General features: G+C 42.6%; 1 protein-coding gene across 5 annotated transcripts in view; it reads left to right on the top strand.

Moving 5' to 3' along the window:
* Positions 1-13,315, top strand: part of cux2b (cut-like homeobox 2b) — a 280,485-nt gene that overhangs the window by 147,950 nt on the left and 119,220 nt on the right. For all 5 annotated transcript variants that reach the window (XM_078421595.1, XM_078421594.1, XM_078421597.1 and 2 more), the window contains exon 3: positions 2,314-2,361. In XM_078421595.1, coding sequence (XP_078277721.1) covers positions 2,314-2,361 — 48 coding nt within the window. The remainder of the gene's footprint in view (positions 1-2,313; positions 2,362-13,315) is intronic.

The raw sequence follows: 13,315 nt of genomic DNA, 5'->3' as shown, positions 1-13,315 counted from the left end.
CCAAGATACTAAGCAAACAAAAGAAAATTGGATCAATCTTCCACAGGTTTGGAGAGTATGTGAGGTTCTGGGTCGAGACCCTTCAGACTGCAGACAGTGAGCTGGATTGTGATGCTCGTGCTGTGGATGTTTGAAGGCACTTTCAGAAACTAAAGGTGCAAGTGATTGTTTGGGACCAGACTCCAACCCTAATTTTCCCACTTCCTTTTCCTGTTGTGGCATCTACTCGCCAATCTTACAGGACACTACCCTCGCCCCCAGCACATCCCTCAGTCCCTACAATTTCTTTAGAAATACAGCGTGGAAACAGGCCTGTCGGCCCACACAAGTCCATGCCAACCAGCAATCACCCTGTACACATCAGCACTATCCAACACACTGGGGACAATTTAACAATTTTACCGAAGTCAAATAACCTATAAACCTGTATGTCTTTGGAGCTTGGGAGGAACCTGGAGCACCCACAGAAAACCCACACGGTCACATGGAGAATGTACCAACTCCATACAGACAGCACCCGTAGTCATGATTGAACCCGGGTCTCTTGCGCTGTAAGGCATCCACACTGCTGCTGCGTCACTGTGCTGCCCTTTTCTCTGCTTGTGCATTTGCCTAAAAACCCGTTCCCTCCCAAACTTGTTCTCGTTCTGATGAATAGCTCTGGCCCTGAAATATAAACACGGAGATGTCTGACCTGCTGAAAGTTTCCAACATTTTAACTTTCATGACTTGGCCTTTCCTACCCCAAGTCTGACCCTTTTGATGACCCTGGTCTCGTTGACGTCAATTGGCTCTCTTTGCTCAACTTCCTATCTCGTTAAAATTCTCATTCCAGCCACTTTCAACTCAAGCCGGCAGTGGCAGGTACAATTACAACATTTAAAAGGCATTCGGTCTATTGATGCATTAGGATTTGATCTAATTTTGACAGATTTTCTATAAATCTTTACCACTTTTCAAGAAATTTTATATGTGCCTTTCTTATTCTTCAGATAAGAAAGGCACAGAGAAATATAGACTTTTTCCAGGCAAATGGGATAAATCTCGACTGTTTGGATGAGGTGGGCTGAAAGTGCCTGTTTATTTGCTGTACAATAAGTAAGTTCGGTGTCTCGACTGAGCGTGGGGATTTTTTGATGTGTAAGAAGGAGCTGTAGATGCTGGTTTACACCGAAGATAGACGCAAAATGCTGGAGTAACTCAGCGGAACAGGCAGCATCTCTGGAGAGAAGGAATGGCTAACGTTTCAGGTCGAAACCCTTCCTGTAGGGTCTCGACCTGAAACGTCAGCCATTCCTTCTCTCCAGAGATGCTGCCTGTCCCAGTAAGTTACTCCAGCATTTTGTGTCTACCGGAGTACAAATTAACCATAAATACACCTAATTCATACTTTTTAAAACAGTATTTTCTTACCTCTATGAAGCAAAACTGGAAAATACGGATGAAACGCAGGTCTGTATACACGCAGCAGATCAGCTGGCGAGAATGTTTAGCCCTTGCGACCTATGATCTGTGCATGCTCAGTCGAGATACCGAACTCGCTTATTCTACCTTTTTGACCTGTAACACCCACCTTCCTTCTACCGAAGTCTGAAGAAGGGTCTTGACCGAAACATCATCTATTCCTTTTCTTTAGACATGCTGCCTGACCCGCTGACTTGCCCATACCGACCAACATGTCCCATCTACACTAGTCCCACCTGCCTGCATTTTGTCTATCTTCAGTGTAAACCAGTATCTTCAGTGTAAACCAGATGGAGAATTTTTCATGGAGAAATTGAAGAAATAAACGTCAGTCCATCTACCTATAGCTGCTCCAGAAAGACTTCCAAAATCACTCTTCTCGAACTCTAGTCTCTTGTTTTTTCTCTGTATTTCTGTTGGAAACCTTTATTTAAACAAAGGTCGATAAAATAATGATCCGCACTGATAATATGGATTGTCATAGACTTTTTTCCCCAGGGTAGGGGAGTCTAAAACTCGATATCTAGAGGGGATCTGAGTGCCATTATTTTTTCAACAAAGGGTGGTGGGTTCATGGAATGAGCTACCAAAGGAAGTAGTTGATGCAGGTTTAATTAGAGTCTTACAGTGTAAAGCAGGCCTTTGCCCCAACTTGCCCAACATGTCCCATCTACACTAGTCCCACCTGCCTGCATTTGGCACGTATCCCTCTAAACCTGACCTATCCATATACCTGTCTAAATGTTTCTTAAACATTACAATAGTACCTGCTTCAATTACCTCTGCACGAGTGGATAGTGCTGACAGCATTGTTACAACTTTGCTTTATCTGAAAACTTTGTATTTCAGGAGATTAGAGAAATGGTTGCACCTCTCCTAAAGACCTTCCAAGCTGAGGTAAGCTTTTCAAATTTGACAGCATGACAAAATAATCCCAATGTTTTTCCAAAGGTTTATTGTTGTCTCGGAATATACTCGATAAAATCAAGATACTTTTAAAACTGAATAAGTTCCTCTTCTATCTCTCAATTGAGCCAGGTTTGTTTTTTAGCCAAGGTTCGTGTCTGTTCATCACTTACTCTTGTTTCCCAATTCCCAAAGGTCGTGCCAGTCCCGTCTATCTGTTGCAGATACTTGTTGCTTTTATTCAACTTCGCAGATCACATCTGCGATTCCTCATAAACCCCATAATTTGTTCTCGTAATTCATCTTCACTCACTCACTCACACTACGATGTCAGTATCATTGCTGCATGTAATCTTAACCTAAATGTACTTTGATGTTATTGTTACATTGTTGTGTGTATACTTAACAATGTTGAATAATATGGTTTTTTGTAATGACAAAGCACCTCCAAATTAATTTATTTCTTATTTCTGTCCTGCCATTCCAGAACGAAATGTTTAATTATTCACGTTGTATGTTTAAAAAATCTCATCCCTTGTACGTGACTACGCTGATAAGATGGTGTACTGCATCACAGAAAATTATTGTCTGCTTTGTTAAATCCCAACAATGTATCTGCAATACGCGGACAGAGTGTGATTGCTGCGTTATATTTCTGTCTCACCTAGTATTCTGGTCAAGCTACTTTGATCTTTGAAAACCCTTCTCTGCTCTAATATTTTTCATGGAGAAATTGAAGAAATAAACTTCAGCCCATGTTATTGCTGCCACAGAGAAACATGTTTTAATTTCACGGCCAATTGTTCAATAGTGCTTTATTGTCACACGTGCAAAATACAGTGAAATTCTTTTCGAGTCGACAGATTTGCCACCATTTTCAAAGTCCACGCGTTAGATCTTGTGGAGCGGTGCCCGATCCAGGCAAAACCCTGGATTGTTCAACATGGCTTTGCCTCCTCCAGCACCTCCCCACCCCTGCCGCCTCTGGCACTGCTCCCCCCTCTCCCCCTATTTTTAATACTCTCCTCCCCATCTTTACCTGCCCCTGCCCCCTTGCCTCCCCCCTTGCCACCTCCTGCCCTCTAGCCCCCTGTCTTCCTACTTCATTTAAGATGGAATGTGAACTTGTTTAATCCAAAACCGAGGGTCCTAAACTACAAAGGATGCATTAAGAGCAAGTTGGCTGCCCTTGGTTAAATGGCATGACCATGGATAGGCAATACCTAACATTAAGGAGCAAAAGCCGTAAATGCCACAGCTGCACACTCCTTCCAGAGAAAAAAGCATCAAAAAAAATAGTGACTCCACTATGGTTAATGAATCCAAGACTACACTTAATTTTTTTTTCAAAGAGGAGGTGTATTCATTTTCCTGTCGGGTATTAAACCTGAGGATTATGAAAAGTGTCCAATTCAGCAAAAGTGGACCAAGAATGTGATTGAGAAGAATGACACGGGGATAACCCTGCCAGGAACATAAAAGTGGACTGTAAAAGTTTCTATAAGTGTGTGAAAAGCAAACGATTGGTGAGCCCATTGGATGTCTCTTACAGTCCAACAGATGAATTTTCATCGGGGAATAAAGAAATCACAGAGCTGCTAATCGGATAAAGATTTATACATGATTGATCATTACGTTTTTAGAATAACACGCTTGTTCATTTAATACCAAAGCTTAATTTACACGCCGGTATTTCTGGAATAACGTGCACAAATATAAACCTGGCAGCGTAATCGCGTATATGTTTAATTTACCCGTTTTAAACATTGTTAAGAATGCTTGTTAACAACGCAGCCCTTGCCTAAAACGCGAGGTGCCTGGACTTTGTTTTAGTCTTTGAGGAAGGGAACGCAGATGTCTTTCCAGAAATGCTGGGGAACAAAGGGTTGATTGAAAAGGGGGAATGAAAGGAAATTAGCCATATTTTAAAAAAAATCAAAAGTTGTGCTGGAATAATTAACAGCACTGAAAATCAATAAATTCCCCGGCATGCATCCTAGGTAGTCTCCCAAGCCATCGATGCTTAGGATTGATCCATTGATTGGCATTGATGTCCTCTTCTGAAATTCACTCGGTTATTGACCGGTTCTTGCAGATTGTCTGTCTGCTGGTTCACAAAAAAAATGCGGAAACAATGGGGATGGAGTTCCACGAAGGAAGTATATGTTAGGTGGCATTTCAGGTCTTTACAGAATTTTTAACAATCAAATGTATAAAGCTTTCTATGAAAGTGACATGGAAATTGTTGACTTATACAGTGCAGTGATTTCAAGGTTAATATCTTCAATTTTTTCCTGCTAGTTCTGAATAACTCATGGGGTAACCTTTAGAGGAGTTTTAGTTTAGAGATATGGCGTGGAAACGCCCCTTCGGCCCACCAAGTCCATGCCAACCAACGACACCTGTACCCAAGTTCTATCCTACATACTAGGACAATTTACAGAAGCCAATTAACCTACTAACCTGTACGTCTTTGGAGTGTGGGAGGAAACTGGAAAGAATCCATGAGAATGTACAAACTCCACACAGACAAGCACCTGTAGTCAGGATCAAACCCGGGTCTTTGAAGCTGTAAGGCAGCAACTCTACTGCTGCGGTACTGGGGCACTGTTCAAATACAGGATAGGAAAGGTTTGGAGGAATGTGGGACAGGTGCAGGCCAGTGGGACCAGCTCGGTTAGGCAATTTAATGAGCAAGGATGAGTTGGGCTGAAGTCTGTTTTCGTCCTGCACGGTTGTATGATTCTCATGTGTGGCAAAATTGCGTCTTTGATGCTTGTAATTACTTGAATTCAGAAGAATGCTTCAGAGCAAAGGGTGCCTAGCATGGGGGGGACTACACTGGGGGGGGGGAGGGAACAATGGACAATGGGGAACCCGGCGTGGGGAGAGAACAATGGGAACCCAGGTTGGGGGTCCCGCCATGAGGGAGGGGGAAGGACAATGGAGGACCCATCATGGGGGGACCACCATGAGGGAGAGGGGGAAGAACAAAGGGGACCTGGCGTGTGGGGGCTGGGGGAATTTGTAACTTTGTATGTGCCCTTTATGGGCGACTATTTGCATACCTTGGTATGCAAGCAAAGAATTTCACTGTGACTTGTCAGATGTAACAACTATTCCATTCAATTCAATGCTAGGTGCTCTCAATAAAATGTACAAAATTCTGACTGGGCCAGACAGACAGACCATGAGGTTGTGATAACTGTCTCAGGTTTCGGGCGAGACATTAGCCAGTAGATGTGGAGACACTTCTTCACTGGGTGAACCTGTGAAATTATTTGCCACAGAGGGCAGAGGAGGCCTTATTGATTAATGTATTGCGAACATACTGTGGACCATAACATAGAACTAATCTCGGTGTAGAAACGAGGAACTGCAGATGTTGGTTTACACAAAAGGACACAAAGTGCTGGAGTAACTTAACGGGTCAGGCAGCGTCTCTGGAAAACATGGATAGGTGAGGTTTGGGGTCTGGACGCTTGAGAATTAGATGACAACTATTCTCAATCGTTCAATGGTTCTATACTATCACATATAGCATGGTGCAGTGATATACTTTGTTTGCGTACAGATCGGTAAGCTTACTGCCATACATAAGTACAATCCCCCATTGTGTACAGAATGGAGCAGAAAAAGGCCATTGAGTCCATATGTCGCCAGGTTTCAGCTGCAGCTGGCCATAAAGGCCCATTGCATCTCCTCTGCCTGCATGTGACCCATGTCCCTCCATTTAATGAGGAGGGAGGTAGACTTAGAAAGTCAAAATATATCAACGCAGGTGAGGAGTGAGTGGGAGCATGTTATTGAGATAGAGGATAAGTCCAGGTCTCCATCTGCTCCTTGTTTCTCAGCAGAGCAGCGATCAGTTGGGTAAGATTGTTGTGGCTTTCTCCGACTGCAGTGCGGCTGCAGGGATTCATTGCCGAGTGACTTTCGATCCTACATCAAATCGTAAATATGCTGCACTGAGAAACCATTAAATGCGTTGCGGCTATCCAAGCTTTTCAACGGCCACTTATCCCCAACGCTGCATTTCCCTGTATTATTTTTATATTCTACTCTTTTAATCTATTCAATCAACCCCCTTGAAACGATGTCTTGGTCTCTAACTAATAATCTGTGTCAAATTTTTTCTTCCTTGTATCCCTCATTGTTGATGATGTTAAAAGCATCTGCTAACATCCTTTTCTAATAATTATCAATCTCTGAAAATTCACTCTTCTAATGGCTTCAGTATTTTGTTAATGGTTACTCGGTGATGAATCGGTGGGTCCTACCGATGTTTTATACAAATTTAACAACATCTTCCTTTTACATTCTGTGCTTTTACATATCAAAGCAACAATTTGCCTTGTATTTGCTGCCCCTTATATATGCATTTGCCTTGCATTTGCTGCTCCTTATATATGCATTCCCAGTTAAAAATCTATATTGTATCTACCACCTTATTCCACACAATTTAAAAGCCATTTACTAACAAAGGTAAATGTCCCTCAGTGCGTTGTTTTAACCTCACTGAATGGATGGTTGCAAGCAGTAAGATGGTTGATACAAGATACATTTTTAATGGGCGGCACTGTGGCGCAGCTGGTAGACCTGCTTCTACCACACAGCGCCAATATCCCAGGTTTGATCCTGACCTCGGGTGCTGTCTGTGTGGAGCTCGCAGGCTCTCCCTGTTACTACGTGGGTTTACTCCGGTTTTCTCCCACATCCCATAGATGTGCCGGTTTGTAGGTTAATTGCCCCTAGTGTGTCGGGGATGGATGTGAAAGTGAGGTAACATAGAACTAATGTGAAAATGGGTGATGAATAGTTGGTGTGGGCCGGAGGGCCTGTTTCCACTCTGTATCTCTACACTAAACAAGGAATATAAAGGACACCAAATATAAGGCAATAATGTTACTGACTGGATTTTCTCACAGGTTTGCTGCATCCTTTAATTTGGGAATGAAGCAACTTTCAATATTAGTCCAAAATGTGGCTTTCCAAAGGCATCGGACAAGATGCCACCGTGACTGAGAGTGCCAGAAGCACGATCTTATCGAAATGTATAAGATTATTAAGGGGTTGGACACATTAGAGGCAGGAAACATGTTCCCAATGTTGGGGGAGTCCAGAACAAGGGGTCACAGTTTAAGAATAAGGGGTAGGCCATTTAGAACTGAGATGAGGAAAAACTTTTTCAGTCAGAGAGTTGTGAATCTGTGGAATTCTCTGCCTCAGAAGGCAGTGGAGGCTAATTCTTTGAATGCATTCAAGAGAGAGCTGGATAGAGCTCTTAAGGATAGCGGAGTCAGGGGGTATGAGGAGAAGGCAGGAACGGGGTACTGATTGAGAATGATCAGCCATGATCACATTGAATGGCGGTGCTGGCTCGAAGGGCCGAATGGCCTCCTCCTGCACCTATTGTCTATTGTCTATTGTCAAAGGAGTTGTGGCAGCATGAAAATGTGATTGCCTATCTGAAAGACAACAAGGTGGATGTCAAAACTGTTGTTTGTCAGACTTGAAACATGCCATTGAGTTTCTGAGAGAATGGTGCAAGGATCACTGCTTTTCCAAATTTATACTCATGATGTGAAGTTAGAACATAGAAGATGTGCCTATCTAAAAGCCCCAATCTCATCTGCCACCACCACTCGTGGCAGCCCATTCCAGGCACTCACCACCCTCTGTTTTAAAAAGATAAGCCTGCCCCGCACACTTTCTTGTAATGTTGCCCTTCTCCAGCCTTAACGCTGTGCCCTCTAATCTTCCCATCCTGGGAAAAGGGACTTGGTGACCTGTTGTTCAGGGTATTGTGCATACCTGTCTACCCATCTATCCCTCTCTTCTATCGCATCTCCCCTCTGCCTCCGATGTTCCAGAGAAAATAATCCAAGTTTGTCCAACCACTCCTCGTAGCTAATACCCTCTAATCCAACTATCATTCTGCAGTTGAGCGTAAAAATCTCCAAATTTTCAAAACACACAAGATTTAAACCTATGCTGAATTTTGTGTGAGATAAGAATAGACCTAGAGGAGATGATGAACAGGCAGTCATGAAACTGAGGGAATGCAAAGTCTTACATTTCAGCAATGTCACGTAGCAACACTTTTGATGCTATTTTGTTTCTATAGATGTTCCGAAAATTACCTCTTGTGATAATAACACAATGTCTGCCTTCTCCTTACCATCTCTCCGCTCTCGGATACCCCCCAGTTTCTCAAACAATGCCATTTAGACCTGTTGATTGCTTCCCATTAATACATGGAATGCTATATATATTTGTCTAAAAGTTAACAGCATTAGTGTTTTACATTCATCTCTAACAATTCATTCTCATCTTTCATTAAAGACGAGGCAAAACACAGTGCTATTCAGCAAAATCATTATATCTCTGGGTATAGTTTGTGTTGTTATTGTCACATGTAACAAGGTACAGTGAAAAGCTTCTGTTTGCATGCTGTCCAGTCAAAGAAAAGACGTTACATGTTTATAATCTAGCCGTCCACATTGCACAGATATAGGATAACGAGTACAACACTTAGCACAAAGATACAACATTGAAGTCCGATATCGGTCTCCAATGAGGTAGATGGGAGGTCAGGACCGCACTCTCTGATCACCGCATAATCATCTTTCCCATGAACTTATGCTTATTGAGGTTCGCGCTAGTTTTAGGTGGACTGCTAAGAGCCTTTCAGCAGCAAGGAGACACAGGGTTTGATGAAACATTTGCGATGCTCAGTTGATAGTTATTATAGCCATGCATCATTAACCCCAGAACAAACAAAATAAGAAAAAAATCTTATTAATAGAAAAAGGTAAAATGAAACTGTGCCGACTTCTAAAGGACAAACTACAATCAATTATTGTAATTTATTGTGGTCATTAATTTCAAACTTGCTTTGCACCGTAATACTGTTTAAAAAGAAAAGTGAAGTTGATTATATTAATTTGTCCTGATCTCGTGAGGGTTTAAACTGTGACGAATATAAATCAGAAGTAGACGGCTGTTTAGTTTCATATGAGGCTTTTGTTTTATCTATGTTCACAATTAACTTAATGGAAAAAGGAAATTGATATCAATGAAATAAATTTTGCTTACTGTAATTTCCAAACTAATAATTCACAACATGAAAATTAAAAACGTAATTGTGGTTAGAACTTTAGCACCACTCTGATCTGATGTTTATCTTCTGGAATGTGTATTGAATGGAGCAATCAGCTGACGTTCAGAGTGATATTATGTTTATTGAAGAGTTTTGTCTAAATGTCAATTCGAATTTTCCATTTTTAAAGTTTAATAATAGAGCTTTTGAGGTCTGCTTTTGCTCTCTGCCCCCCGAAGACTGAAGTTAAACATATGATTTTCTTGATGTCAGCTGTGGTTAATAACACAAACATATTGACTTGCTTTCTTTGCAAGAAAGGCCAGCCTGTGCATGTGTTAGCTATGGGCCGCTGTGGGACTTGCACAGTCCATTTCTAACCAGTGGCTGACGGAAACATCACAAGATGGAAATTAAAATGTTAAAATCTTCCAGAGTTAACACACACAGATGGAAACACACATTATGTATGAGGGTCCAAAATGGGAAATGGGTATCGCCTTCCACTAGCATGGGTAACTCTTTCATTTTGGCAAGATGATGTATGAGCTTCAGAATGAGAAGCAGAAATAGGCCTCTCAACCCTTGTCAATTGTTAATATCATTGCTGATGTTGTTCTGCAGCAAATAGGAATTTCATTGTTCTATCTGGGCAATAAAACACTCTTGACTCTTGACTGGAACCTCGTCCTTGCATTCCCTGATGACTCCCAGTAATCTCAACATCTTGCTTAGGATGAATCTGTTTAAGCCTACCTTAAAATAAGTTTAAGACTCTCCCCAGACTCTCAAACCATGGCAAATTTCATGGCCAATTGTTATTTGGCAACTCCTTTAAATAATGACTCCTAGTTTTAGATTATTTGATAAGAGGAGGCATCCTCACCCCATTCTCCCTGACGGATCCCTTCAGCATCTTACGAGTCCTCCTCGCTTTTCAAAATACATGTAAATACAAGCCTGGTCTGCCCAACGTTTCCTGAAGGGGGATCTGGGTGGGGAGTCCGCCGAGAGCGATGGGGGGGGGGGGGGGGGGGGCGGCGGGGGGGGGGCGCCTGTGGCCATGTGTGGCGGCAGGCTTGGGTCACCACTACGAGCAGACGATGAGACTGTTAGATGAACCTTTTGTAACTTTGTCGGCACCAGAACCTGGTGACTCTTGTGTGCTGCCTAGGCGAGGTCTGCTGTACGATTTTACCAGGCTGTATGCAAAACAAACCATTTTATGTAGTACCGAAGTACACGTGGCAATAAAGTGTCATTGAATTGAATCATTAGTGAGACAACTGACCCTTCTCTGAACTGCTTCCAATGCATCAACATCCACCCTTCAAAAAAAGACCAGTACTGTACACAATGGTCCAGGTGTGGTCTCACTGTTGCCACATATAATTGAAGTATCACCTCCTTACTTTTAGTTTAATTCAGAGACACAGCATGGAAACAGGTCCTCCGGTCCATCATTTCCATGGTGGTGATTGGTCACACTAGTTCCATGTTATCCTACTTTCTCGAGACATTCAGGGAAATTTAGAGGCCAATTAACCTACAAACCTGCACATCTTTAGGATGTTGGAGGAAATTGGAGGAAACCGAACGCAGTCACAGCGAGAACATGCCAACTCCACACAAACAGCATCTGAGGGCAGGATCTAACCCGGGTCACTGGTGCTGTGAGGCAGCAGCTCTACCAGCTGCACCACTGTGTCGCTCATAAATTCCATTCAATTTAATAGTAATCAAAATAACATTCTATTAGCTTTCCTACTTACTTATGCATACTAGCGGTGTGTGAAACCTACATGAGGACACCCAAATCCCATAACCACCCTGCCCCCAATGTTTTTCCATTCAACATTTAGATAAAATCATATTTCCTCAATTCTCCTGCTGATATGGACAATTTCACATTTTCCCACATTATACTCTGCCATTTGGTGCCCACTCACATACACACCGTCATAGTTCCTCATGACAGCTTCAAGAATTTCCAAGGAAAAAAAAACTACAGATGCTGGTTTAAATCGAAGATAGACACAAAATGCTGGAGTAACAGTGGGCTAGGCAGCATCTCAGGAGAGAAGGGACGGGTGACGTCACCCATTCCTTCTCTCCTGTGATGCTGCCTGGCCCACTGTTACTCCAACATTTTGTGTCTACCTTCAAGTATTTCCAACCTATCTTTGCATCATCAGCAAATTTAGCAACCTTTCCTTTGATACCTTCATCCAAAATATAGATGGGAAATGTTGAGGCACCAGCGCAGAATTTCTGCAGCAACCTGCATCTTGTCACCTTGCAACAGACCCATTTATACCTGCTCTCTTCATCCTGTTGGGCAGTCAGACTTATTTAGGCGTAGGTTTATTATTGTCACGTGTACCGAGGTACAGTGAAAAGCTTTGTTTTGCATGATATCCAAACACATCAGATATACCATATATAAAGTCAAACTCAAGTACAATAGATGCAGCAAAGGAGATACTAACATAGAAACATAGAAAATAGGTGCAGGAGGAGGCCATTCGGCCATTCGAGCCAGCACCGCCATTCATTGTGATCGTGGCTGATCATCCACAATACTGTTTCAGCACTTTGCACATTGGACTTTGTCTGTGGAAGTGATGCACTACAATGTCCTCAAATGGGATAGAGGTAAATGGAACAGGTCCCCAGCTTATGGAAGGACAGTTCAGAAGCCTGAGAATGGAGGGGAAGAAGTTGTTCCAAAAGACTGGTGGATCACTCTTTCAAGCTTCTGTACTTCTGCTGGACAGGAGCAGGGAGACAAAAGAATAACCAGGTCGGGACAAGACTTTGATTATGTTGGCTGTTTTTCCGAGGCACATGTAGATGGAGTCATTGGAGGGAAATCTGGTATGTGTGATGGATCAGAGCCATCCTCCTGAGCCATTGGCTTTTATGTTCCACTTAAATCAATCAGATTACTTCTGGAAAAGTAGGTACAGTATACCTACACCTTTGTCCTTAACATATTTTTCTACTTTAAGGAGATCCAATAAATTGGTCAAGCATAAGTTTCCTTTTGCAAAACCATGTTGGTTTTGATTGATTATCTAGACTTTTTCAGTGTGCGTTGCTACAATGTCTATCATTTTATCCATGGCGGATGTTAAGCTGAGTGAACTGCGTTTCTTGTGTTCCATCTCCCTTCCAACTGTTCTGTTTGCTAAAGAACCACAGTCTATCAGGTCTTTATGTTTGAGATATCTTCCTAGATGAGCCATCCTTTTTTCGAAATCAGAAATACTAAAGCACGTCACCTCTGCAGCTGATCATACAGCTTCCAATTAAACAGGACCAGAAGCAGCTATGATGATAATTGCTGAAGACCTTTGGAAGATTGACCCAATTTTCTTTTGTGTGCTTATATCTTGGTGACAGGAAATTGCAGTCTCTAAGGGAATTTAAACTTGAATGCTGATGTGAAGCTCCATGGCTCTGCTCTATTTCCTGGCATGGTCATTTATGGACTTAACTTTTGAGATACATTGCGGAAACAGGCCCTTTGGCCCACGGAGTCCGTGCTGACCAGCGACCACCCCATGCACAAGCACTAGTCTACACACTAGGAACAATTTACAATCTTTACTGAGGCTAATTAACCTACAAACCTGTGGGTCTTTGGAGTGTGGAGGAAACTGGAGAAAACCAACGCGGTCACAGGGAGAACGTACAAGGTTGAAGCCGGGTCTCTGGCGCTGTAAGACAGCAACTCTGCTGCTGCGCCTCCGTGTCACCTCTCATGCTGGAGTAACTCAGCAGAACAGGCAGCATCTCTGGATAGAAGGAATGGGTGACGTTTCGGGTTGGGACCCTTCT

Source organism: Rhinoraja longicauda, chromosome 25, assembly GCF_053455715.1.
Source record: "Rhinoraja longicauda isolate Sanriku21f chromosome 25, sRhiLon1.1, whole genome shotgun sequence".
Classification (NCBI taxonomy): Eukaryota; Metazoa; Chordata; class Chondrichthyes; order Rajiformes; family Arhynchobatidae; genus Rhinoraja; species Rhinoraja longicauda.
This window is presented reverse-complemented; position numbering and strand designations above follow the sequence as displayed.